The 24,971-nt window shown below is 35.7% G+C and overlaps 1 protein-coding gene across 1 annotated transcript in view; it reads right to left on the minus strand.

Annotated features, from left to right (window-relative positions):
- Nucleotides 1-24,971, minus strand: part of VWA8 (von Willebrand factor A domain containing 8) — a 468,998-nt gene that overhangs the window by 245,039 nt on the left and 198,988 nt on the right. Inside the window, exons 17-20 of the mRNA XM_053563447.1 lie at nt 23,308-23,423; nt 12,828-12,934; nt 9,018-9,124; nt 3,351-3,422 (exon numbers count right to left, since the gene is read on the minus strand). Of these exons, the coding sequence (XP_053419422.1) occupies nt 3,351-3,422; nt 9,018-9,124; nt 12,828-12,934; nt 23,308-23,423 (402 nt within the window). The remainder of the gene's footprint in view (nt 1-3,350; nt 3,423-9,017; nt 9,125-12,827; nt 12,935-23,307; nt 23,424-24,971) is intronic.

Here is a 24,971-nt window from a genome sequence, read left to right on the forward strand (position 1 = left end):
CTATGAAATTAAAAGGATTTGGATAGGCAAAGACAGGGCAAAGAAGAGTTCAAATGTGCCAGCAAAGATCAGAAGCTGGAAGATAACACTGATAAGAAGGTATGTTTGGGAAACAAAGAGTTTAAATGATCCGAGGATGGAGGAGGAATGAGAATGATAGCACAGTGGGACATCACATGACAGCCTAAGAGAGTTAAGACTTTTTCACTAGGGGGTGGCGCCTGTGGCTCAACAGAGTAGGGCACCGGCTCCATATGTTGGAGGTGGTGGGTTCAAACCCATCCCTGGCCAAAAACTGCAAAAAAAAAAATCTTTTTCACTAGATGATTTAATGGACACAGGTAGCAGAATTTACTTATAAAATCTAAGAGTTCCTTCAACATTGGTAAAATGACACTGATGGCCTGAGAGGTTTAGAATGAAAAAATTCTTCTGAAATCAAAAAGGCCAGCTACATGTAGCAAATGATACTGAATACAATCTTCCATTGTCAACTCTTCTTTCTCCAAAGTGGAGGTTGGTAGCACGGGGGTGATCTGCTGACCACAGATGGAGTACGTGAAAGGACTGATAGAAGTTTATGCAGTCACAGGGCCCTGCCTTGCTGCTCACAAGGATCCTCAGCTTGCAGGATCTACTGAGCTGGCTGCCAAACCAGCCTGAGACATGATTGATAAGGAGTGGGGTCACCCATCCCCACCAGATGTGACCATGTACTGTAGGGCCATAGCTGCTCTTCCTTCTCCCACCCACCCCAGTGCCTTGCTCTTCGGTCCCTTCTTTGGAACTGGAAACAAATAAGAGGTAGCACGATAGAGATCATAACACCAATGTTTACACTTTCACAGCCTTTTTTTCATTTATCATAAAGCAAAAGCAAGTTTCTGTTTCACTTCACCCCTCACTCTCCACCCCTAATCCTCCAGAGGTTGGAATATGCTCTGTACTTCCGTTTACTGGCAAGGCTCTAATGTTAACTTTTTAACCTGGAAGAGCCTCCTGAAGCCCTGACTCTATTACCTGCTCAATTGTAAGTATTACCTTTGCCATGAAACTCACACTGCATTCCACCCACCCATCATATCTTGACTTGTAGTAGGAACTTTCCTTTTGAAAGCCTGCTCCTCTGAAAATTTATTCCTCAGGCCTATGCTCTGTAAATTCTTGATCTGTTCTCTTTGCTGTGCTGGTCTGCTGCAGCTGAGATGTCAAAGCCTCTCCATCTCAGGCCATTCAGGGGATAGCAGAAGTTTTGAAAAGGACACACTGAATGTGCCAGAGTTTAACTTACAAAAAGGTTATGAAGCACTCTTGGCTTTATAAGACTTAAATGTCCACAGAGTCACTGTTTTTCAAAGTGAAATGAGAACTTGACATCCTAGGTATCATTTTCAAGGACCAAATAATGACTGTTAATTAATCTTTATCTTTCCATGCTGGTATACAGTCCCGTGAGGAAAAATGATTTCTCAGAAAGAAAAATCAGTAGGATGAATAGCTAAAAATACAAAGACCATGAATAATTTACTGTTCCACTGTTAATTCTTGTTTAGAAAAAATGAAATAGGAGAATATAAAAGTACTATTAAAACTATATCGTAATGCACAGATTTTGTTTTTAACTGGCAGAATTGAGTACTGTGTGAAATACTTTCTATGTATTATCTCACATCATCCTTGCATTGGCCCAAAAGAATACACACTATTTTTATTCCCAGGTTAGATGTCAGGAAACTGAGTCTTTAGTAAAATAAGCAAATGCACAAAGTCACACAGCCGTATGCAGAAGAGGTGAACCTCTGGTCAGGTAACTTCTAAGCCTATGGACTCAACCAGTAAACTATTCAACTGGGCCATTTAAAAAAAAAAAAAAATCAACTCTTTAAAATAATTGAGGGGCTAAATATATAGAGAATGTGTATTGTTTTTATAAGCACACACACACAAAGAAGAAAAATGGAGACCAAACTTCTTTGGAAACCTTGTTACCCTTAATTTAAGATCAATTTGAAAAACCAAAAGTGTTGCCCACTGTGGGTCTGATAATTCAACTGAGAATAAGTACCAGAACCCTCTAGGTATAAAATATCCATCAGTTCCCTCCTTAAACATATACTGACTATCTACTATGCAGCAGGTATCATGCTAGGAATCTAGGACAGAGATGACCAAGAGAAACAGGGTCCCTGCCCTCGAAGAACATGCGGAAACATTGGGAAGACAGTCACTGTATACCTGTAAATACAGTACCATATGACTAGTATGATAAGAGGGAGATAGAGGGGATAGAAGCAGAGGAAACCTAATTTAGCTAGGAACAAGGCAAGGCCTTCCTCCCAGGAGTTAGGGACAGGGTATATGGCAAAGGGACAGGAGTGCTCCCTGCAGAAGAAGAGACTGCACCAAGGACCAGAGCAGAGATAAGAAAGTAAAGGAAAGGGCGGGACCTATGGCTCAGCAGAATAGGGCGTCAGCCCCATATGCTGGAGGTGGTGGGTTCAAACCCAGCCCTGGCCAAAAACTGAAAAAAAAAAAAAAAAAAAAAGAAAGTAAAGGAAGGTCAGAGTGCTCCAGGCCAACACTGAGTGAGAGATAGGGTGGGTCAAGGCCAGACAGCCATACTGAAGACGCAGGCTTACACTTAAAGGCAATGGGGATCCAATTTAAGCTAAAAGACTCAATCAGATGTAGTTTTACAACCTGGCTGCAGAGTCGAAAGTACATCAAGTGGAAAGTACATCAGAGTGGGTGTGAGGTGGGGGTGGAGCTGTGGTAGGAAACTATTTCTGTAATCCAGGTGATACATGATGATGACTGGGGGCTCGGGTAACCCATGTAGACAAGAAAAGTACATACAAATGAGGTAGAGTGGATGGGACCTGATAGGGATTGAACGGGGGGTGATTTAAACCTTAAGGTAAGTCTGAAGCAAGGTGCCCAACCTTTTTTTCCCCTCTGCCACACATTGGAAGAATAAGAGTTGTCTTGGGCCACAATTTAAATAAACAAACATATAATAATGAAAGCTGATAATATTTAACACATTAAATAAACAAACAATAATGAAAGCTGATAAGCCAAAAAAAAAAAAAAAACAAAAAGTCTGCATACTTTTCATGGTATCTGACACCACAGATAAGCAAAGAAAGTCCAGGTTGGACACCCCTGTTTCTAAGGTTTAAAAGGTAGCAGACTCTTATCCTTTAATAAAACCAGCCATTTAATTGGGGTGGGAGGGGCGGGGGAGAAGAATCATTTCTAAAAACTTAATTCCAACAAGAATAAACCTACTATTTTTAAACTACTGCTATTATTTATTCATTAGTATGTGAGTTGCAGCCATAACTCACCTGGTTGCCAACCAATAATAAGTGTTCTCCAAGGAGAAAGTCTTTGAGCATATCTTCCATCACCATCATGTGCTAGAGAAAAAAAACAGCCAGAAGTTAATTGCGTTTCACATAAACAAGATGGAATGAGAAAGTTAACCACAAGTTAGATAGCTTCCTGGAATGTAAAGTATCTATTAGGATAAAATCAAATGCTTTGATTAAAAAAAAAATACAAAATAAATGCTGTGGTTATAAGTTATATAACCAATTATGTTACTGATGCTGAAAACATGAAATAGTCCACCTGAGGAAGACTAAACTACTAACCAATATTTCAGAGTTTTTATAATTGAATGCAAATATTTTTCACCTATTAAGCTATGTAGATTTGGCGTATAATTTAATGTAATGTTCAAATTGACATATGCTAATGTAAAGATTATAAAGGCTTCCTAAAATAATTGGAGATTTCCATGGAACATTTTATACTGACTTGTTCCTAACCATTACCTTCAAAGCCATATGTAGCTTTACAATGAAAAATATATTATTTTCCATACATTTTTATTTGAATCATGATATAAAATAACATAAAAAAAAGATTATAGTTGTTCCCAATAGCCACAGAGGAAAATATGTTGCTTTCTTGTATCTTGAGACACAAGACACTTATCAGTAGGTCACAAAGGCTCAAGTTTAAGTGGGAGACGAACATTCCAGCACAATTAATACTGTACCTTTTCTTGGTTTTCCCTATCAAATCAATAACAGCTTCATAAGTACTATAGAAGTTCCCTATTTGTAAGAACGGCAAAGTAATCTTTGCATCTAATACATGCTGTAGGACATTCTGCTAGTGTGTCACCTACTTTTCTTCTTTCAAATTTAGTTTATGGTGTTTTTGATATCCAGAAATTTTTCTTTTTATTCATCAAATTGAACAAGATTATTTTCCAGAGTTTTTCTCTCTTGGAAAGAAAAACTGAGAAAGTTTGTTCCCTCCTTCAAGAACAAACGAGTATTCCCTGATACCTGTCTTAGTAGCTTTTATTTTAAAAATACTTTCAGATACACCATGGAAGTAGAATTTTAACAAGGCTTGAAATAACATGAGCACATACATTTATTGTTCATTTTGGAACACTTTTAAGAATAAAAAGAAACACTATTAATAACTATGCTAGGACAACAAGTGTAAACAGAGACTATCTTGAGCAAACCGAGATGTATGGTTAGCCCATAAAAGGGACTCCTACAACATCTGGGTTCTGGTGCTAATATAGTCTGGAGACATCTTCCTTTTCACTAAGATAAAAAGTCAGTGCCAATTTCCAGAAAACACTAAGTTCTTCCAGTAATAAATGGGCTAATCTGCATGAGGAATATATAGCAAAGTTGGAACGAACACCTTCATAGCCAGGTAACAAAAGCAATGTAAATACTGAAAAAATAATTCAACTATATTTGTATCCTTATCTTCTTTACTATTCTCATGTCCTCCTACTTTATGCCCTCATTATATCTAACCAGATTATTCAAATAAGCAAGCATTAGCTAATGCTAAAGTCACTGCCAACATAATTCTCCTCTTAGCCTGTTGGTTCACTTAGCACTACGGGCAATTTCTTCAAAGCTTCCTCTTCCAAATGTCTGTTTCTCCTAATTCCTTCCTACCTCCCTAACCATTTCCGTCCATCAGCATCTTCTGGGCTGGATTTTCTTGTAGCAATTCCTTAAATACTGATTTTGCCCAGCACCTGCATTGTTTTCTCTTTCTACCTTTTGGATGCTTCCCTTTGTTGGCACTGTAAGGGGCAGAGCAAGTTGTGTCTAGTGATACCCAAGACCAACTGAGGGTTAAAGGAAGGCTGAGTGCAGTATTGGGTACCTACATGTCAGTGTTTAAAGAACTAGCTCTGACTCCGTTTTCCTTAAATCTTCTCATCTACCTCATGGCTTCGACTACCAGCTCTACATTGATCTTCAACAGCAAGACTTTCCGCCTCCTCAACTCCAGCCTTGTATTTCTAAGTGGTGATTAAAACACTTGGTTATTTCCCATTTTCTAAAACGCAACATGTCTAAAATCCAATTTATTACTTTCTCTTCAACTTCATTCTTTATCCTCTTTTTCCCCAATTGACAGCATCATCTTCTTCCACCACAGCAAACCCCTGCCATCAGCAGCCTGTCCACTTTATTCTTCTCTTCTTACGTATCAAGATTCAGCTAAATACCAACTTGAGCTTCTGAGCTGTTAAGCCACCAATGTCAACAATGTCTACCTTTTCTTTTCTATCCACACAGCTTTGATTCAGGTTTCTATCATCTCTGTCCCAGATTTTTTTTTTTTTTTGTAGAGACAGAGTTTCTACAAATTCTGTAGCACACAGCTCACAGCGTCACACACCTGTGTGACGTCACACAGCCGTGGCGTCACACAGCTCACAGCAACCTCCAACTCCTGGGCTTAGGCGATTCTCCTGCCTCAGCCTCCTGAGTAGCTGGGACTACAGGTGCCCGCCACAACGCCCAGCTATTTTTTTGTTGCAGTTTGGCCGGGGCTGGGTTTGAACCGGCCCCCCTCAGTATATGGGGCCAGCGCCCTGCTCACTGAGCCACAGGCACTGCCCTCTGTCCTAGATTTTTATCAGCTGACTTACCTTCTCTAACTTCAGTCTCTTCCTGCACCAATGTGTTCTTACAATACTGACACATCATTTCTTTGTTCAAAATCTTGTCACTTCATTTTTCCAAAATTCTTTAAGTTAATCTTAATACTTTAAGAACAAAGGTCACTCGATACATTGTTGATCGACTTTTAGCCTCGTCTCCTACACTTCTCCTCCTCCTACACTATATTCCAGACACAGACACGATTTAGAATATTTTTCTGTTTACTCTTTGGTTTACGTTCCCACCAGACTGTGCACTCTCTGAGAAAGAATTTCTCTCCTTCGTCTAACACAAAGCTCCCCTGATTCTATCTCCTAAATAGCCCTGCAGCACTGTCACAGCCTTAGTTCAGATCTTTCATAACTTTCTCCCGACTATTGCAATAACCACCTAACCAGCTTCTCTTTGCCTTGGTTCTAACTCCTACACAACATCAAAGAGTAGAACCAAAGTTAGCCGACATACAAACATATTTAAGATCTTTCAATGAAAAAAAAAAAGATCTTTCGATGACTCCCTCATTCTTCTAAATAGAATACAAATTCCTTCATTAGGAAGGCCCAGATGATTTGACTCTTTCCTAATTCACCAGCTTCTTCTCTCGATATTCTTTCTTTGCAGCTTCAAGTTCATCAGTGACAATTAGTTATATGTAACTCTCTAAATGAGTTAATCTTTCATATAACCAAGTCTCTGCAAATGCAGGTCTCACTGCCTGTGAAACTCTCCCAACTTTGCCTGGTTGACCAATTTTCTATGATCATTCTGGTCTAGGCCCATCACCCCATCAATGCTACCACAGTAACCTGCACATACTCACTTGTCTGTTTCCCCTATTAGATTATGAGTCCTGGAGCTACATATACATGTGTGTGTATTTTAATCTCTGTTTCCTGATACCTTAGGACCAGGCCTGACACAATGTACCTGATTGTCTTGGTAGTTTTTATTTTAAAAATACTTTCAGATACACCATGGAATATTTTAAAATTCTTTCATATCTAAAGCTCCTCAGGGTCGTCAAGAGGCTATAAATCTCCCTTTCACCCAAGTTCTCCTTAGTGCTGCAAGTATAATAATATTCCTTAATGAAAAATTTAATAAAATAATACTCTTCATCATGAACATTCAAAATCTTATTCATTCTTTCAATAATCCACTTAACACATTTACTTAGCAGTTACTATATGCCAGGTACTTTGCTATTTGCTAGAGATAAAGAATAAAGAAAACACAGGGTTTTGCCTTAATAACAGGAAAAAACCCATTAAAAAAAATCAGTTTCAATACAATGTGGTAAGGGGATCGCAGGGCATAGAACAAGATGGTACAGAGACACCTAAATCTACAATAGGCATTGAAGACTACTAATTCAAAGATAAAGTACAGCATAAAAGGAAATAGTAATATACACACGTAAGCAAATTCCATCAAGCCACTGTCCCTATAATTGGTATAGCTAGAAAATTTTCATTAATGGTTAATTCACAATGTTTTATGAAGAGAAAGTACATTTAGAAACAGCTTACAAAAAGTCCCTTAAGGCCACTGCATAAGTTCACAGCAGCCCTGTAGTCCTCAATTTCTCTGTCACAAACACCATGGCAACAGACATTGTGTTCAAGGGCACAATGGTCTTTGCTACTGCCAAACTTCCTACATTCTTGTGCAATCTTTTGCGACCATGGAGTTTTTCAAATTGTCACTTATAACACCATCCTCATTCTTTTTTTCTTTGTTCTTTTCCACTATATGAATAGAGTGTGATATCACCAATGCTTGGAAATAGTGTATTTTCCTTATAATCGTGTTTTTGTCTTTATTTGGTAGGCAAGATTTTTTCCCCTTTGTTGTGTCTTGTAAGTAACATTATTTTCTGTTCAGGTGTCTAACAATTGTGCAAGAACATTCTCTGGAAGCAAAATAAAATTTATATTAGCTCAATGGCTACAGAATGAATAAAAAGTAAATCTGGATTATACCTTCTTCTATATCATAGATAACAGTCATAGTTTTCACAGATTTCAAAATTTTAAACCAAAATTTTTATTGACCTTGTTTTCCGGCCTCAGACATTTGGAGTAGAAAATTAAAAAAAAATTAAATAAATAAAATAAAAGTTTATTGAGAAAGAAGAATCTGTCTAGATACTTATAATGTTAATATAATTCAGGGATATAAATTCAGGTACTTATTAAATAACAAAAGAATTGGGGAATGACAGATTTAAAAAGAAATTTTACTTTAATTTTGCTAACTTTTCAATACAATGAAAATAGTAAAACCCCATTCATCTAACATAATTTGCAATTTATAACAATACTTACATGCAGATTAGTGCCTATTACAGAAAATTTTAAGTACTTTTTATTATAAAAGAAATATATAATCATTTGACAGAAAATATAAAAAAAGAAAAAGACCTTTTACATTATGGGTAATTTTCTCTAAAAAATTCTTATTAAACATCTACAATAAAGCTTTCTAGGTATAAACTTATTCCTATGTCTTAGAGGAATGGCCATGCTTACTTGTTAGTTGAAAAGTGCAGAATTCTCTACCTTTTTCTCATTAAAAAAAGGAAGAAGGAGGAAAGGAAAGAAAATAAAAACACAAGGAACGGAAGAGTATGAGGAAAAGGATGCATAGGACACATCCCTCTCTGAGCTACTGAAATGGTCTAATAAGCAAGCAAAAGAGAGGATGAGTAGTTCTGCTTTGTTTTTAATTTAATAATGTACTTATTTTATTTACCTTAAGAAAGTCATATTATGTGCAGGTGTGTATATAAAATTTATTACCCTAATCATAGCACTAGCTCCTCCAATTTTCAAGTATCTCAAAAAGGAAAGAATTTTGTTTTGTCTTAATAAAAGTCCAGTATTTCATTTTGCATTATCTAAATTAAACTTAGGAAATTACAAAAATAATTACACATTGATTTGCAGAGTTTACTACCACAATGTTTTAGTAAATGATTTATCTAAGAACACAAAGCAATACTCTTACCTGAATATTGTCATAGAACAGCACATCAGGCACTTTCATTTTCTCATGGGCATTATAGATAGGTGCCTTAACAGTGCCAATACGCAGAGATCCAGAAGCTACTTCACCTAAACATCCCACACAAGACAGAGGATTATTCATAGATACGTCCTCAGAGAAGCCAGACCACCCAATGTAGAATGTAATATCGATTCTGTAACGCCTATAGGTTCTTCAAGGAATTTTAATCTAACATCTAAAGAAGTAAGCTTGAAGCTTAAACATCACAGCTCTACATTCAATTTGATGAGAGATTATAATACAAACATAAGCCAAATATCCGTTAAAATTTTTTGAAGTACCTTGAATATCATTTTTCAGGCTTCATCCATTGAAAAACCCTATAAGAGAATCCTGTAGAGCTCTAATCAAAAGTACATATGAGTTCACCTACCCCCCAGACCTCTTAAATTACTATTTTCAAGGATGGACTAGGAGATAGCTATATTTTCAAATAAGCACCTAGGTGGTTTTGACATCCAGCTAGATTGGGAACCTCTGCCCATTACAATTACTCTGTAATGATTATTATTGTATTGTTTTCTACCTGCTACATACAAATAGGATGGCCTAGAATAGATTATGAGCTCCTTAAAGCCAGGGAATTTAATAGTAAATTTCTTGAAGTCAGGGAACATATCTTGTGTATTCCCTATGGTAACCACATACACATGTTCACTGACTGACATGTTTCAAGGTCAACAATAACATTAACAGTAGTACTGTAACTACTAAGGAGCTTCTTCACTTTTTCCTTATATAATTTCATGTAGTTCTCTTAATAATGAGCCAAGAATCATGAGAATATTTAGAAGAATATACCAAGTTAAGTTGCTTAAAATCACCCAGGGTAGAGGTAAAAGTAGTCTGATATCTCTTCTACCATGTAGTGTATATTCAATCTTTTGACTCCAAATAATACTCCATCCTGTGGAAATACCCTAGCAAGCAGATACACAATTACAATGACTTAAACAATTCATCCATCATTTTTTTTCCTACTTCAAATAAGAACACTGCAGTTTGTTCTTCCTCTAGAATGCTATTTTTGTGCTAAAGTGTTTTGAAAGACAAGGGGGGAAAGCAACATTTGCTTCTATGGAATACTGTGAACAATTTTGAGCTAAAAATAATTAAATTGTCACCCTGTTTATGAGTGCTACTCATTTGCCAAAGCACAGTAGATCTTAACAGTACTCTTCAATAGAGGCCAGGCACAGGGGCTCACCCCTGTAATCCTAGCACTCTGGGAGTCCAGGCAGGGGCTTGAGCTCAGAGGTTTGAGAACAATCTGAGTCTGTAGCCAGCTGTGCAAGAGCAAAACCCCATCTCTAAAAATATCTGGGTGTTGTGGCAGGTGCCTGTAGTTCCAGCTGCAGAGGAGGCTGAGGCAAGAGAATCACCTGAGCCCACGTGTTTGAGGTTGCTGTGAGCTGTGACTCCATGGCACTCTACTGAGGGTAACAAAGTGAGATGGTCTTAAAAAACCACACCCCAAAACCCCCAGTAAACTTCAATAGAAAAAGAAAACCATGAGCAGTCACACTGAGAATTTGCTATTTATTTACTACCATTAGGCCTCTGAAATAAACATAAGAGTGTAAAGTGAAAGAGCAGAGTGTGGCAGTTGAATTTACTATATACCCATATGCTGGTTGAGATGATTATATAATTTCAGGTTCAAACAGTATCTGATACTATCTATGGTTTAGTTCATGGAACATATCCATTCAGTAGATTTAAGGCTTTGAGATAATTTTAATTTTATTCGCTCAGCCAATGTTCATTATTAAAATTTCAAGCTTGAAAAAAGAAACGCACTCAGAGAATAGTGATTTCTCTGGGAGAAACCTGGCTAGCTATCTTCTAAGAAACTCACAGGATGGCATTATTTTGGTCAATTTGTCAAAGTCCTCAGCCTAGTAGGCTCTAAACCTGGTTTTCTCATTACAACTAAAGGCAAATCTAACTTTCAGGAGAATATTGAAGACATGCATTGTGGTTTCTCTATATACTCTGATATAAAAATCAGAATTACATAATATTACAGAACAATGAAAACTACAGCTTTCACATGGACTACGCTATACTGGTGCAAGAATCAGCTCATTATTTAGAGGGAGACCAGAGGGAAAAGCCAAATCCTCATCAGAAGGTTGTTTTGTGAGCATGCACTCTGACCAAGGAGAGTGAATTAAATGAATTCTTCATGAGAGATTCCCTTAAATTGAATGGAACCAGACAAGTAAAAAGTCTCTTCGCTTAGGTTCCTTAATCCGTATAAGAGGCTTAGATGGCCACTAATACCAGGGGCCTGTCACCAAGACCAAACAATCGGCAGTCTGGAGTACAGTCTTTCTTTGGGTATGTTAATAGACTCAATCAAACGATATTATGAAATTCTAAGCCCCAGAGTTAGCATTCTGTCTCTGAGTTGGCTCTGCATATCTGTATTCAGATCCATTTTTACCCTAAAAAAGTCATCTTATTTCCTTAATACCAAACTTTTTTTTTTGAGACAGAGTCTCACTTTGTCACCCTCAGTACAGTGTCACGGCATCACAGTTCACAGCAACCTCAAACTCCTGGCCTCAAGCAATCCTTTTGCTTCAGGTGGGACTATAGGCACCTGACACAACATGGGGCTATTTTTAGAGAAGGGGGGTCCCCGCAATGGTCTCAAACTCCTGACCTCAGGCAATCCACCACACACACACCCCCACCCCCTTGGCCTCCCAGAGTGCTGGGATTACAGGCTTGAGCCATGGTGCCTGGCAATACCAAACTCTTATCTCAGCTGTTGAAAACATCTACTACATGGAGAGCCACAATAGGCCTCCTCAGAAAGGGTCCCACACACTGGATATTTTGATAAAATAGGTAATTACATTTTAAAAAACCAAAATACTTTCATTATGCACTAACTGAAAACTAGGAAACTTTTATAGGAAGAGCTCAAAATGGTACTTATGGCTATCTAGAAGAAAAGTATCACCAAGACAATACAGGTGGATATGGAAGGAGGCATGCTGTATTCTGATTATTATTTTAGTCTGTATCAGCCTAGAAAAGTTTCCAAAATACATACTGTAGGATATTAATCACCTTCAAAATATTTTGTGAGAAAAAAACATAATTCTAGATTCACTGGTGAAATACATTTGGGAAAAAAAATGTGTCAAAATTAGACAAGTTGATTTACAGCAGGAATTCTCAGAGCCTTAAAATATTGGTATCAATTATCTCTCTCTCTTTTTTTTTTTTCTGAGACAGAGTGTCACTATGTTCCCTCGGTAGAGTGCCGTGGTGTCAGAGCTCATAGCAACCTCAAACTCTTGGGCTTGAGCAATTTTCTTGCCTCAGCCTCTCGAGTAGCTGGGACTACAGGCACCCGCCAGAATGCCTGGCTATTTTTGATTGCAGTTGTCATTGTTGTTTAGCAGGCCCAGGCCAGGCTCAAACCCGCCAGCCTGGGTGCATGTGGCTGGCGCCCTACTCACTGAGCTATGAGCGCTGAGTCTCAGTTATCCCTCTTAAGGGTAGGGAGAACTATGTATCTAGTAATACATATATACTAAAATAAAGTAAATAAAATTAAACTTATAAGTGGTTTTCAAATTTTTTTTAAAAACTAATAGATTCATTTCTTCAACCAAATACATAAAACAGAATGGACATAAAACTAAAATACTTTTATTGAAATAAAAATAATAAATAGCATCAAATGTTTGGTAATTATTTCCCTTTAAGAAGAACCAAACAAATACTTACAATTGTAATCCTTCAGTTCTGGTTCCACATTGTCATTAGTGCTTATTTCTATTGAAGCATCTGTCAGATTTTTTTCTAATGCTAACCTAGCAAGGCTTGGTAAAAACCTAGGGAGTCAGAGGGGAGAAAAATGGATAAAGTCAAAGCATTAAGTGATTCTTCAGTATCTTTCAACATACACACACACTCTCACACATACACGTTTACAAGCGGTTAAGGAAGATTAGCCTGGACCTGTGAAATCATGCAAAATTTTAGAATAAATATAAACTTAAAGTATGTATGAATTGTACATTTATGGAGTCTCCTTTAATAAGTCAAGCTTATTTGTAATTAGTGGTACTTACCCATATAAATTTTGCAGAATAAAATTTATGATAATTTGCTACCTTTAGTAGATTTAATATACTTCATAAATCTTACTACTTCACTGGCTTATCAAATGTCTTAAATAGATAAAACAACACTAGCCTGTTTTAACTTGACAATCACAAATGCAAGTCAATGGAGGTGAATTAATGAAGATTTTCTTTACTTTCTAACACACATTATTGAATGAATTTAGATTCTTGAACCCTTGTTTTTCCTGCTTATTTATTCTATATGTATGTTGTCAAAATAACAATCAAGTGAGTGACAGAAATATTCTTTAACAACAACTCGATTATGATTATCATGTGCTTATAACATGCAACAGTTTCCCATCCATACATATAAAAATATATCTTTATGATCCCAAGTGGGCTCAAAGAAATGACTTTTAATTCATGGTGACATGTACTATTATAAACTAATCACTATATGAAACAATGTTCCAAATCAACATACTAAGACTGTAATTTAGGTTTTTCACATTTCTAAATCTTTGGTAGGAGTCGAACAACCTTGAGTCTAAGCTCTAACAGAAGAGAGTGAGACAGACTTATTTTGTCCTGGGTTATCTTAGGGGAATTAATACAGCTCTAGGTCAGCAGCTCTGAGTTAACTATTGCTCCTCTATGATCTTTTATCACAGTTTTGAGATCATTATTCATGCTGTGCAAAACTCAACCTCCAGCTCCCAAACTGGGATTTTATCCTGTTTCCTGCATCCTATTCTTGGACCCAGCCCAAGCTTCCTCCCTGTTTCCCCGAAAATAAGACAGTGTCTTATTTTAAGGTGTGCTCCCAAAGATGTGCTAGGTCTTATTTTCAGGAGACGTCTTATCTTTCCTGTAAGTAGGTCTTATTTTCGGAGGATGTCTTATTTTCAGGGAAACGGGGTATTTCCAAAACTAGATTCTGCCTGGTAACATCAGGCCCAGTAGCTACATCTCCATTATTCCCCTCAGACCACCCTGACTGGCAATAACAACTTTCAAGCTTAGACTTATTTGCTATTCCCAGACATCCCTGAAATCTATACAGTCTGTCTGTCAATGCATCTTGACATTAGCCCTTTATTGGAACATTTTTAGATTGCTCTCCAAAGTGAGTAATAGATAGTAAATGGTACAAATGCTTCACTTTCAGGAGCAGTGGCACACATTGCTTGCTAATAAGGCATTGTTTCCTGCTGAGATTGAACACACTTGACAATTATTCTTATTCTAGCACATAGATAGCACTATCAATTAATCACAGGTGTCTTGGAAGTTGAAAACTATTTGTATCTAGAACCTAAATTCTAAAAAAAACATTAACCCACTCAACAAATGAAGGAATGAAGCATATCAGGTGGTGTGAGGCTAACTCTTACTTTATTCCCAGTTTTCAAGGGATTATTAGTTCTTTCCCTTCCCATTGCTCAATGATAATTTCTACTAATACTGTATATGATGGCCTATCAAGCTTGTTATTTTTGAAAATTAATTAGCTAACAGCTTAAATAATGAAAATTTTATATAGATGTTATTCATTTCTACCATGAGGTAGAAATACCACAGGAAATTTCTGAAAAATGTATATAAACTGCGTTTATATAATCTAATTCTATATAGATGTTATTTCATTTCTACCATGTGGTAGAAATACCACAGGAAATTTCTGAAAAATGTATGTAAACTGAGTCATTGATGAAGGAAATTAATATCAGAAATAATCTTCATTTCTGATTGAATTCTTATAACTCTGCCTAAAATTTTTATGTTAGCATCCCAAAATTTTCCAGAAGTAAATAAGTCAATGGAATATGAACTGTAGTATTTGAATGAAATAGAACTCTTAAGACAGGGACTTCTAATTAATTCTTCTATAATATAAGTATTTTTGGAAAGCAAAATACCTGTAAATTTCCTTGTCTTCTAAATTTTCTTCTCTGTGGTCTCTTTGGTTTTCAATTATCTAAAAAATGAATTTTGCCTCAAGCTCCAACAGTTGACGTCCATATTATAGGCTATGAGGATGAGGTGCATAGCCAATTGTTACTACTATAGGTAATCATTGCAATTTAAATTTAATTGGCATAAACAAATAAATGAATAATATTTTTAAAAAATTAATAAGGCGGCTTGGCCCCTGTAGCTTAGTAGCTAGGGCGCCAGCCACATACACTGAGGCTGGTGGGTTCAAACCCAGCCCGGGCCAGCTAAACAACAATAACAACTACAACAACAACAACAACAACAACAAAAAATAGCTGGGTGTTGTGGCAGGTGCCTATAGTCCCAGCTACTTTGGAGGCTGAGGCAAGAGAATCACTTAAGCCCAACAGTTTGAGGCTGCTGTGAGCTGTGACGCCAGAGCACTCTAACAAGGGCAACATAGTGAGACTCCGTCTCAAAAAACAACAACAACAACAACAAAAAAAAAACTAGCTGATGTTTAATAAATGTAGTCTAGATAATTTCTTTTGATTTTATCTGCCTAATAAAAATTATCTGAGTATAAATTATATAAATTTTGTTTTAAAATTTTCCACCACGTTCAATTTCTTTTCACTGCTTCCATATGGAACAAGGTTGTTTAACAAATAGAACACTTTATGCACCAATAACTTTTTAGTTCCTTCCTGCTATTGTGCTATTCTGAATAGTTGGTTAATAAAAAAAATTTTGTCTCTTGCTAAAGTCAACAGATGATGCATAAATAAGCTAGCTCTTTTACTATTCTTTTATAGCTGAAAAGGTCATGAAGAGATAAGAAAATAAAGTTTTTTTATGGTCAGTTGATGAAAAAGAAAAAATGAGTTGATCATTTGATTCAGTAAAAAAATGTATGAGAATGAAAACTAAGCATTTTTTATTTTTCAATTTTTTAACTATAAAATACTTCAATATTTTATAAAATTATAAGGAACATTGCAGAAAATTATGGAGAAAATTAAGTACTCTATTCATTCCTCTCCATTCCTGGAGGTAACTCTAACCTTGAAATTGATGTGTACTTCTTGTCCATATTTATTAATTTTGCTATGTAAGCATGTGCTGTTTATTGTATTTAACATTTTATACAAGGGGCAACATACATCAAACTTGTATCTGCAATTTGTTTTTTTTCAGTCAATATTACGTTGTCAGGATACATAACTATTGATATATGTAGTTTACTTCATTTAAACTGTTGTATAGTAATTGATCATATAAATTGATCAATTTATATTTATTCCCTAGTGATGGACAAATAGTTTGTTTCCAATTTTTCATTGCTCCAAAAAGTATGCTGTACACATCTCCTTATATACACAGTAGATATTAAGAAGTAGAATTGTCAAATCACAGAGATGAAATTCCATTCCCTTCAACTCTCAAAAAAACTAAACTTTTACAAGTAAAAATTTTTATAGCATAAAATTGTACCTGATTATTGCTTTAAATTTCATCTCACTAATCAGTAATGAGGCTAAGCATTTTTTTAATGTTTATTGGCCATTTGAATTAATCATCCTTTGCATGAATGCCTAATGATCCTTTTCCCAAACAGACTTAATTCTTTTTATTTCCTTATTATTTGTAGGACCTAGCAGTCCCCAAATATCAATCCACTCTTGATTATAAGTCTTATAAAACATCTTCTTCTGGTTTGTAGCTTATAAGTTAGAGTATTTTATAGTGTCACATATGTGGGTTTTACTTTTTTGTATGAGATAAAGGAAAAAAAATGTATTACTTTTATGTTTAAGAAATGTGTCTTGCTATCTTGCCCAGTGCAGTGGCTACTCATTGGCATGATCATACACCACAATAGCCTTGAACTCCTAAACTAAAGTGATTTGCCTACTTTAGCCTTCTGAGTTGCTGGGATTACAGGTAGATACCACCAAGCCTGACAAAATTTTTAACCATTCATTGACAAGCCCATACATTCCCACACGAATTTACAATGTTGTCTCTAACATATATTAAGTTCCCTTGAATATGTGATCTGTTTCAGGGCTCTGTAGCCTACATTAATAGTCTATTTGTATACCACACTGTTACAATCAATACTATTTTACAGTGGATCTTGATACCTGGTAGGGTAAGTACACCCTCCTTAATCTTCTTCAAAATTTCCTTGGCTATTATTAGTCCTTCAAACTTCCATGACAATTCTGCGATAAGGCTGTCAAATGTGCTATATCTTTGTTGAATTTTGACTAAATTATATCTACAGATCAATTTAGGGGAAAACAGTTGTACAATACTAAATCTTCCCTTCCATGAACATAGTATAGCTTCTCATTTGTCTTCTTTTAAATCTTTTTTATCCATAAAATAATTATATATCATTTATTAGATTTATTCTTTACTGCTGAAAGTTTTCTATTATTATTTTGAATAAAATTTTTTTAAAAATTACATTTCCTCACTGACTGATGTAGGAGAACAGGAATATAATTACTTTGGATAGATAAGTAATCTCACTAATTCTAGCAATTCATATGTATTTTCTCTTTGATTTTCTTCTATAGCTAATCATTTAACCCAGAGCAGATGCACTTGCTACAAGAGCTGAATGATGATTTTTATTTTGTTCCTAACTTTAAAGGAAATGTGCAAGTATTTTTGCCATAAGAATGCTGTAATTTTTGGTAGACACCCTTTAATAGATTAAAGAATTTCCTTTCTAATCATGTTTTATTAAGACTATTCGTAGTTTATTAAAAGTTTTATTTGTTTCTGCTTTAATTTGTTTCTTAAGTTTGGCTGTTGGGTTTTATTAAATCCCTTTGCCTTCATTTATTAGAATACTTTTTCACACTTTTTCATTTTATAACAGTAAATTAAAACTAGAATATCAAACAATGAAAATATAAAAAAAAATTTTTTTTGAGACACAGTCTCACTCTTTCGCCCTCAGTAGATGGCGTCACAGCTCACAGCAATCTCCAACTCCTGGGCTTAGGTAATTCTCTTGCCTCAGCCTCCAGAGTAGCTGCGACTACAGGCACCTGCCACAATGTCCAGCTATTTTCTTGTTGCAGTTTGGCCAGAGCCGGGTTAGAACCTTCCACCCTTGGTATATGGGGTTGGCGCCCTACCCACTGAGCCAGAGGTGCCACACTACCCGACTATTTTTAGAGATGAGGTCTCGCTCTGGCTAAGTTGGTCTCAAACCTGTGAGTTCAGGCAATCCACCTGCTTGGGCCTCCCACAGTGCTAGGATCATAGGCATGAGGCACCATGCCCAGCCACATAAAAATGTTTTATCTATTAAAAATAGACTATCAGACATTCTTGAGATAGTTCTAAATTGCTCATAGTTTAAAAATAGATTATATATTTATTTATATTTATATAAATTTATATAAATTTATATTTATATAAATCAAACAGATCAATTTTAATAAAAATTAAGTGAAAAGAGAAAACTTCAGAAATGACATTACTGCTATTGACAGAATGTTTGTGCCCTCATAAATTTGTATGTTGAAATCCTAACCTCTACCATGAAACTGTCAATTAAAAACAGTAAGACTGAAAAATAAAATGCACCTTAAAATCATTCATTCTTAGATCATAATGTTACCTTGAAGTAAACATAAAATAAAACATTACTTTGTGTCTATTCTCTACATTGACTTTTTTCTTTCATTTCTACCTACATTGATTGTTTTCTCTATTTGCTTATTTTCACTACTATTGGATTTATCAACATTCTTTTGCTTTACAGTTCCCCCAAATTTATATATGCATTTTCAAACTAAAAAAGTCTAAAGTGATTTAATACTATTCTTGTCCTAAAGAACAGAAGAACCTAAGAAAGTATTCACCTTTTTTTATATTCTCATTTAGTATTTTATTTCATCTTATTCTTACTTTCCCATATTAGTATGAATACTAATACTTTTACTACTTAATTTTTTACAATACATTTAAATTTAATGATATATTTTCTTTCTCACCATTTTTCTTGCACCTTAGTCTTTTCTGGATTTAATCATCTTCTTTATTCAACTACTCTCTAGGCTCTTAATAACTACTTACTATTTTTATCCTACTACTACCTTTCAGTAGTTCTTACAGCAAAGTGATCAACTCGATCTTTATCTGAAAATGTGTTTAGCTAGGCAGAGATTTCTGGGGTTGACGGGACTGTGTTAATTTCCCTCAACACTTTCAGGATACTATCCAATGTTGGATCCACTATTACTGATCTAAGTTGTCAGCTTAAAATTTATTCACTTGTATATTTTTCTTCTCATAATTTTTAAGTTTTTCTTTTTATCTTTAATGCCATGTAGCAACATGATGTACACCAGTGTAGATTTGTTTTAATTTGTCCTACTTGAGAATTAATACACTTCTTCAGTCTATATGATTACGTCTTTTCATTTCAGAACACACCCAACCATCACTTATTTTAACAATTATCCTTTATTCTCTTTATTCTCTATTCTTAAATTCCTATCAGACATACGTTGGACTTTCTTATCCTATCCTACATGTGTATTAACATTCCCTTTCATATTTTCCATCTCTTTATTTTGCTGTGCTGCATTCCAGGTTATCTTCCTACACTTTATTCTGTCTTCAATAGTCTAATCTACTGCATGTTCACTCATTTGGTTTGTTTGTTCCTTTGTTTGTTTCATTTCAATGACTATATTCTTCAGTTTGAAAAGTTGTATTTGGCTGTTTTTTCCTTCAAATCTACCAGCAACTTTTCTCCTTCAGAGGAGAACTGGTCATCTAGTTTTTAATTATTTCTAGATTTATAATTATCTCAAACATACTTCTTTGATAGTCTCTAATTGCTCTATTATTTTTTGAGTTCTTGGCGTTCTATTTCTTCTGAACGTTGTAGCTGCCCAATCTCTCTTTTGTTCAAATGTGGGTTATCAGTTTGTATAGTGGCCTCATATTCAGAAGGAATATTTACTGTCCTTGGTTGTATAAGTTTTGCTGCAGATTGGTTTTCAGGGTTGGTGCTTTCAACTAAAGTCTCCAGATAAGGAAAAGATCCCGCATGAGTTTTTCATGTTAACTTACCACTTTTTGGTTACTACTCTGGCAGATGCTATCAATATGAATCACTCACATCAGTAGCTAGGGAATGAAGGGCATTTGATTTCTTACAGGTGAGCGTTTCTTTTCTACCCTAACTTTAAGAAAAAAAAATCTTTCTCTTCAGTTCTCTGGGCTTGTGGGCAAAAATTTTTAGTTGCTAAGGACAGAGGACACTTCAAGATTCTATTATTTATGCAGGGACTCAGGTATAGCCGCCACACCTCAGAGATGCCTGTACCCACATATGTTGTCCTCAAACAGATAATAAAATCCAGCTGTGAACCACTAAGCCCTATTTCCTTCCTGAAAGCACCTCTGGCAGCCATGCTATCATAATCATTCTCTTTATTCTGGCTTTGCTTTCTTACTTAATTTCCTCTTCTTTTAAAATATTAGCTCGGTTGAGATATAATTCACCTATTTGAAGCATGTAAGTCGATGGTTTTTAGGATATTTACAGAGTTTGTCTGTGATCTGTGTGTATACCACCACAATAGATTTTAGAACGTTTTCCTTACTCAAGAAAGAAACACTGCACCTAAGTAACAGTTACTCTCCATTTCTCTCCTTCTGCTCCCTGCAGACTCCCTGGCCTTAGATCATCTCCAACCTACTTTCTGTGTCTATGGATTTGCCTTATTCTTGACACTTCATATAAACAGAATCATACATGTAGTCTTTTGTGTCTGGTTTCTTTCACTTAGCATGGTATTTTCAAGGTCCATCCATGTTGTAGCTTCATATCTTTTTATTGCTGAGTAATATTCCATTGTGTAGATAACCCACATTCAATTTACCTAGTCAGAGTTGCTTCTACTTTTCACCCACTGTGAATAATGCTGCTGTGAATTTGTGTACATGTTTGTGTGACTATTTTCATTACTCTTGGGTTGATTCCTAGGACCGGAAATGTTGAGTCCTATGAAGTGCTACTTCATTTCTGATGCCTATGATACTCTCTTTCTTTCACGTTTGGACAAGAATAAGCAATTATTTATTTATTATCTTTCATTTAGAGTTTCTAGGCTGGGTAGTGTACTGGAGAGGATTAACTACCTCCATCTATCATGTTCATATATTTCACTGGCTTTTCTACAGCCTTTAATTTTATACATATAAAAATATTTGTGTTTTAGAAAAGATCCATTAAGTTTTACACTTCAAATAGTAGAGAAAATAGGAAATCACTGTGAAATTACTTTTCAATATTGTCTTGAATATCTGTCCAAAGGTGACAATAAAAAATCTAACAGAAACTCTCCTTTAACTCTTCCGGAGCTTTATTTAAAATATTCTTACGTTTGCTATATAGACTGTGTGAATGAATTAGTAATAAACTAAACTTTGCCAGCCTTCCATATTCTTAGCCACTTTAGGTTTCTCCAAACTTTGATCACTCTTATTTATTTCTTTTATCAATTCTCACTTTATTGTTTTTATTTGCTTTTTTAAATAAGAGAAACTGAAAGTTGCTTTTTTTTTTCCTTTTCTTTCAGACAGATTCTCACTCTGTCTCCTGAGCTAGAATGTAGTGACATAATCATACCTTACCTCCTGGGCTCAAGAGATCATCCTGCATCAGTTCCCAGTAGCTGGAACTACAGGTGTAGACCACGGTGCCCAGCTAATTTTTCTGGGGTTTTTTTTAGTAGAGACAAGATCTAGCTCTTGCTCAGGTTGGTCTTGAATTCCTGAGCTCAAGCAAGCTTTCCACCTCAGCCTCTCAGAGTGCTAGGATTACAGGCGTGAGCCACTGCACCCTACCTGCACATTGAAAGTTGATTCAACTACTGGGCACATCTAACAGAGTGAAGAATACTTTAGATACTATTATTTCATTCTAATGTAACAAAAGTATTATTTTCTCTCCAAAACAGTTAATATTAGCATTCTATATTGACTTCTATGATCTCCTATCTACAACCAAGTCCTAAGAAAAAATATTGTGTCAGTATTCTCTTTAAGTCACAACTGAAAAACAAGCTATTGAAGCATTTTTTTTCTAATTTACATTTGGAATTTTAATATTCTTCTACTTAAAAGAATAAGGGACTCAATTTTGTTATTGCTCACAACTATTAGTTTTTCAAAGAATTACTCTATAGACCTGTGATTTTCAACTGGTGTACCACGAAAATTTTTTAAGATCATTAATTAAATTAGTAATTATATTATTAAATATTAGTTAAATTATTTTCAAAAGAAGTTCAAAACACAGAAAATATATTCTTTTTTAAACTCTCTTTTTTATCAACATAAGTGTGCCACAAAAGTTTCACCATAGGTTCAAGTATGCCATGAGATAAAAAAAGATTGAAAAACACTGCTATAGACATTGGAGAGGAGTCTTGTTATAGCAATGGAAGCTTAATTAACTACAAGAAAAACTGTCCACTATACCAAGAGTCACAGAGGGCAATATAGTTTCTCTTAAACTGAAAATAGATCATCTTTTAATTCTTCTTATCAAGAAATAAAAGGACAACAAGAATAACCACCATAAAGATAATTACTAGATTACATGAAAAGTCTAAAAGAAATCTTTGGGCTAATTGGTGATTGTTCTTAATCTTTTCTTATTACTCTTTTAAAAAGTTACATGTAAATGTGATTCTGTAGAAAGTCTATATGCCAATGTTTAATAATTGTTTCCCAGTTGGTATGAAAACTGCTAGACAGAAAAAAAAGTTAGTCCTGTTAAGTTTAGCCAATGAGACAATACCATCAAAAGCATGGAAAGCTCCAATACAAATTTGGGAGATGGTTAAGTGTACTGCTCAAGAGCCCTAGCTCAAGACACATTCAGTTCCCAAACCCACTATTTACTACTGTATGACTCAAACAAGTGACTTAAACAGTTTTTTCAGCTATAAAATAGCTCTTAAAATTGTTGTTATGTCTAAATAAATATACTAGGTATGTTGAAGTAACTGAGGGCAAGGCTGAAAGAGCTATATATTTAGACTAATGCCTTTTAAGGTCTGTGAATACAGACTATCAATTAAACGTATGATATAGTTTTATCAGAGACCCAGAGACTTGAATTTAGCATGCAAGGAGAAAATGGTTACCTGGAAAGGCAGGCTTTAGTAACAGCACCGTAAAGACTTTCATTAGGATACTGTGACAGGCGACGAGAAATGCGTAACAGTTGTCTGGTAGAAAGTGATGCTGCCAATGATTGTGCCTATCAAAAGGAAAAAACAGCCTGTTAGGAGTCTTGTTTCAACTTGCTAAAAGGTCCCTTTAGATAGGTATCTATCACAGCAGAATCCATTATTTCTGAATGACAAGATCAAACTTAAAAGTCTGTATTGTTAATGAATTACAAATACAAATAAAGCAATTTACATATAAAATATCCTTGAAAAGAGGTTTTCAAAAAAATCTACAAGTTACTTTGGCTTGGCGCCTATAGCTCAAGCAGCTAAGGCACCAGCCACATATATTAGAGCTGGCGGGTTCAAATCCAGCCCGGGCCTGCCAAAACAACAATGACAACTACAACCAAAAAATAGCTGGGCATTGTGGAGGGTGCCTGTAGCCCCAGCTACTTTGGAAGCTGAGGCAAGAAAATTGCTTAAGCCCAGGAGTTGGAGGTTGCTGTGAGCTGTGAGGCCACAGCACTCTACCTAGGGGCGACAGCTCAAGGCTCTGTCTCAAAATAAATAAATAAAAATTAAGTTACTTTAATTGGGCTCAGTTGGAGGAGGGGAGTGAATGGAGGAAGGATGTACATAATATAGGTCACGCCTGACTTACAAATAAGCTTCACTTCCCTATGACACTACCTAAGCTCAATTCTGTATTTAAGAGGACACATTCTCAAAGTGTCTGGAGCAGGGTGAGTGGCATCTGTTTATAATTCTGTGGTACCCAATACAGTAGCCACCAGCCATTTGTGACCACTAAACTCTTGAAATGTGACTTGTTCAAACTGAAACATGCTAGTAGGTAAATCAGATTTCAAACACAAGTTATGAAAAATAACACAAAATATCTCACTAATAATGTTTATATTAATTATATATTGCATTAAAGTATGTACAATTAAATTAAAAAAAAAAAAAAACAAATAAGCTTCACTGACTTTTCGTTCATTCGTTTCCTGCTTACATAAAGCCAGCCTGTTAAGATATCCTGAAAAGGCTGAGAACTTTAAGCATATCTGTTGTTTCTGAACAATATAGACTGCTGACCACAGAAGGTCAACCAGTTTGTCACTTGGATTGTATCTTGCTAATTGGAATCCTTGCCCTGTACTGCCCGTATAATCTCGCTTTGTTTTCTTACACTTCCCCAAATTCCACTGATAGAGTTGCTAGTATAAAACTTAGGACATGGGTGGCGCCTGTGGCTCAAAGGAATAGGGCACTGGCCCCATATGCCGGAGGTAGTGGGTTCAAACCCAGCCTGGCCAAAAACTGCAAAAAATAAATAAATAAATAAAACTTAGGACATGATAAGTACTCAATAAATATTTCTCTTTTTGTTGTTGTTGTTGAGACAGGGTCCCACCCTATGCCCCTGAGCAGAATGCAGTGGGCGTGGTAGCTCAACGCAACCTCAGACTCAGGCTGCAGGCACCCGGCTGCCTCAGCCTCCGGAAGCCACTGGGATTACAGGCGCCCAGCTGGGTTTTTCCATTTTTTTCTTTTTTTTTTTATTAGATCATAGCTGTGTATATTAATATAATCGTGGGGCACCATACACTTGGTTCATAGACCGTTTGATA

Source organism: Nycticebus coucang, chromosome 15, assembly GCF_027406575.1.
Source record: "Nycticebus coucang isolate mNycCou1 chromosome 15, mNycCou1.pri, whole genome shotgun sequence".
NCBI classification, from domain to species: Eukaryota; Metazoa; Chordata; class Mammalia; order Primates; family Lorisidae; genus Nycticebus; species Nycticebus coucang.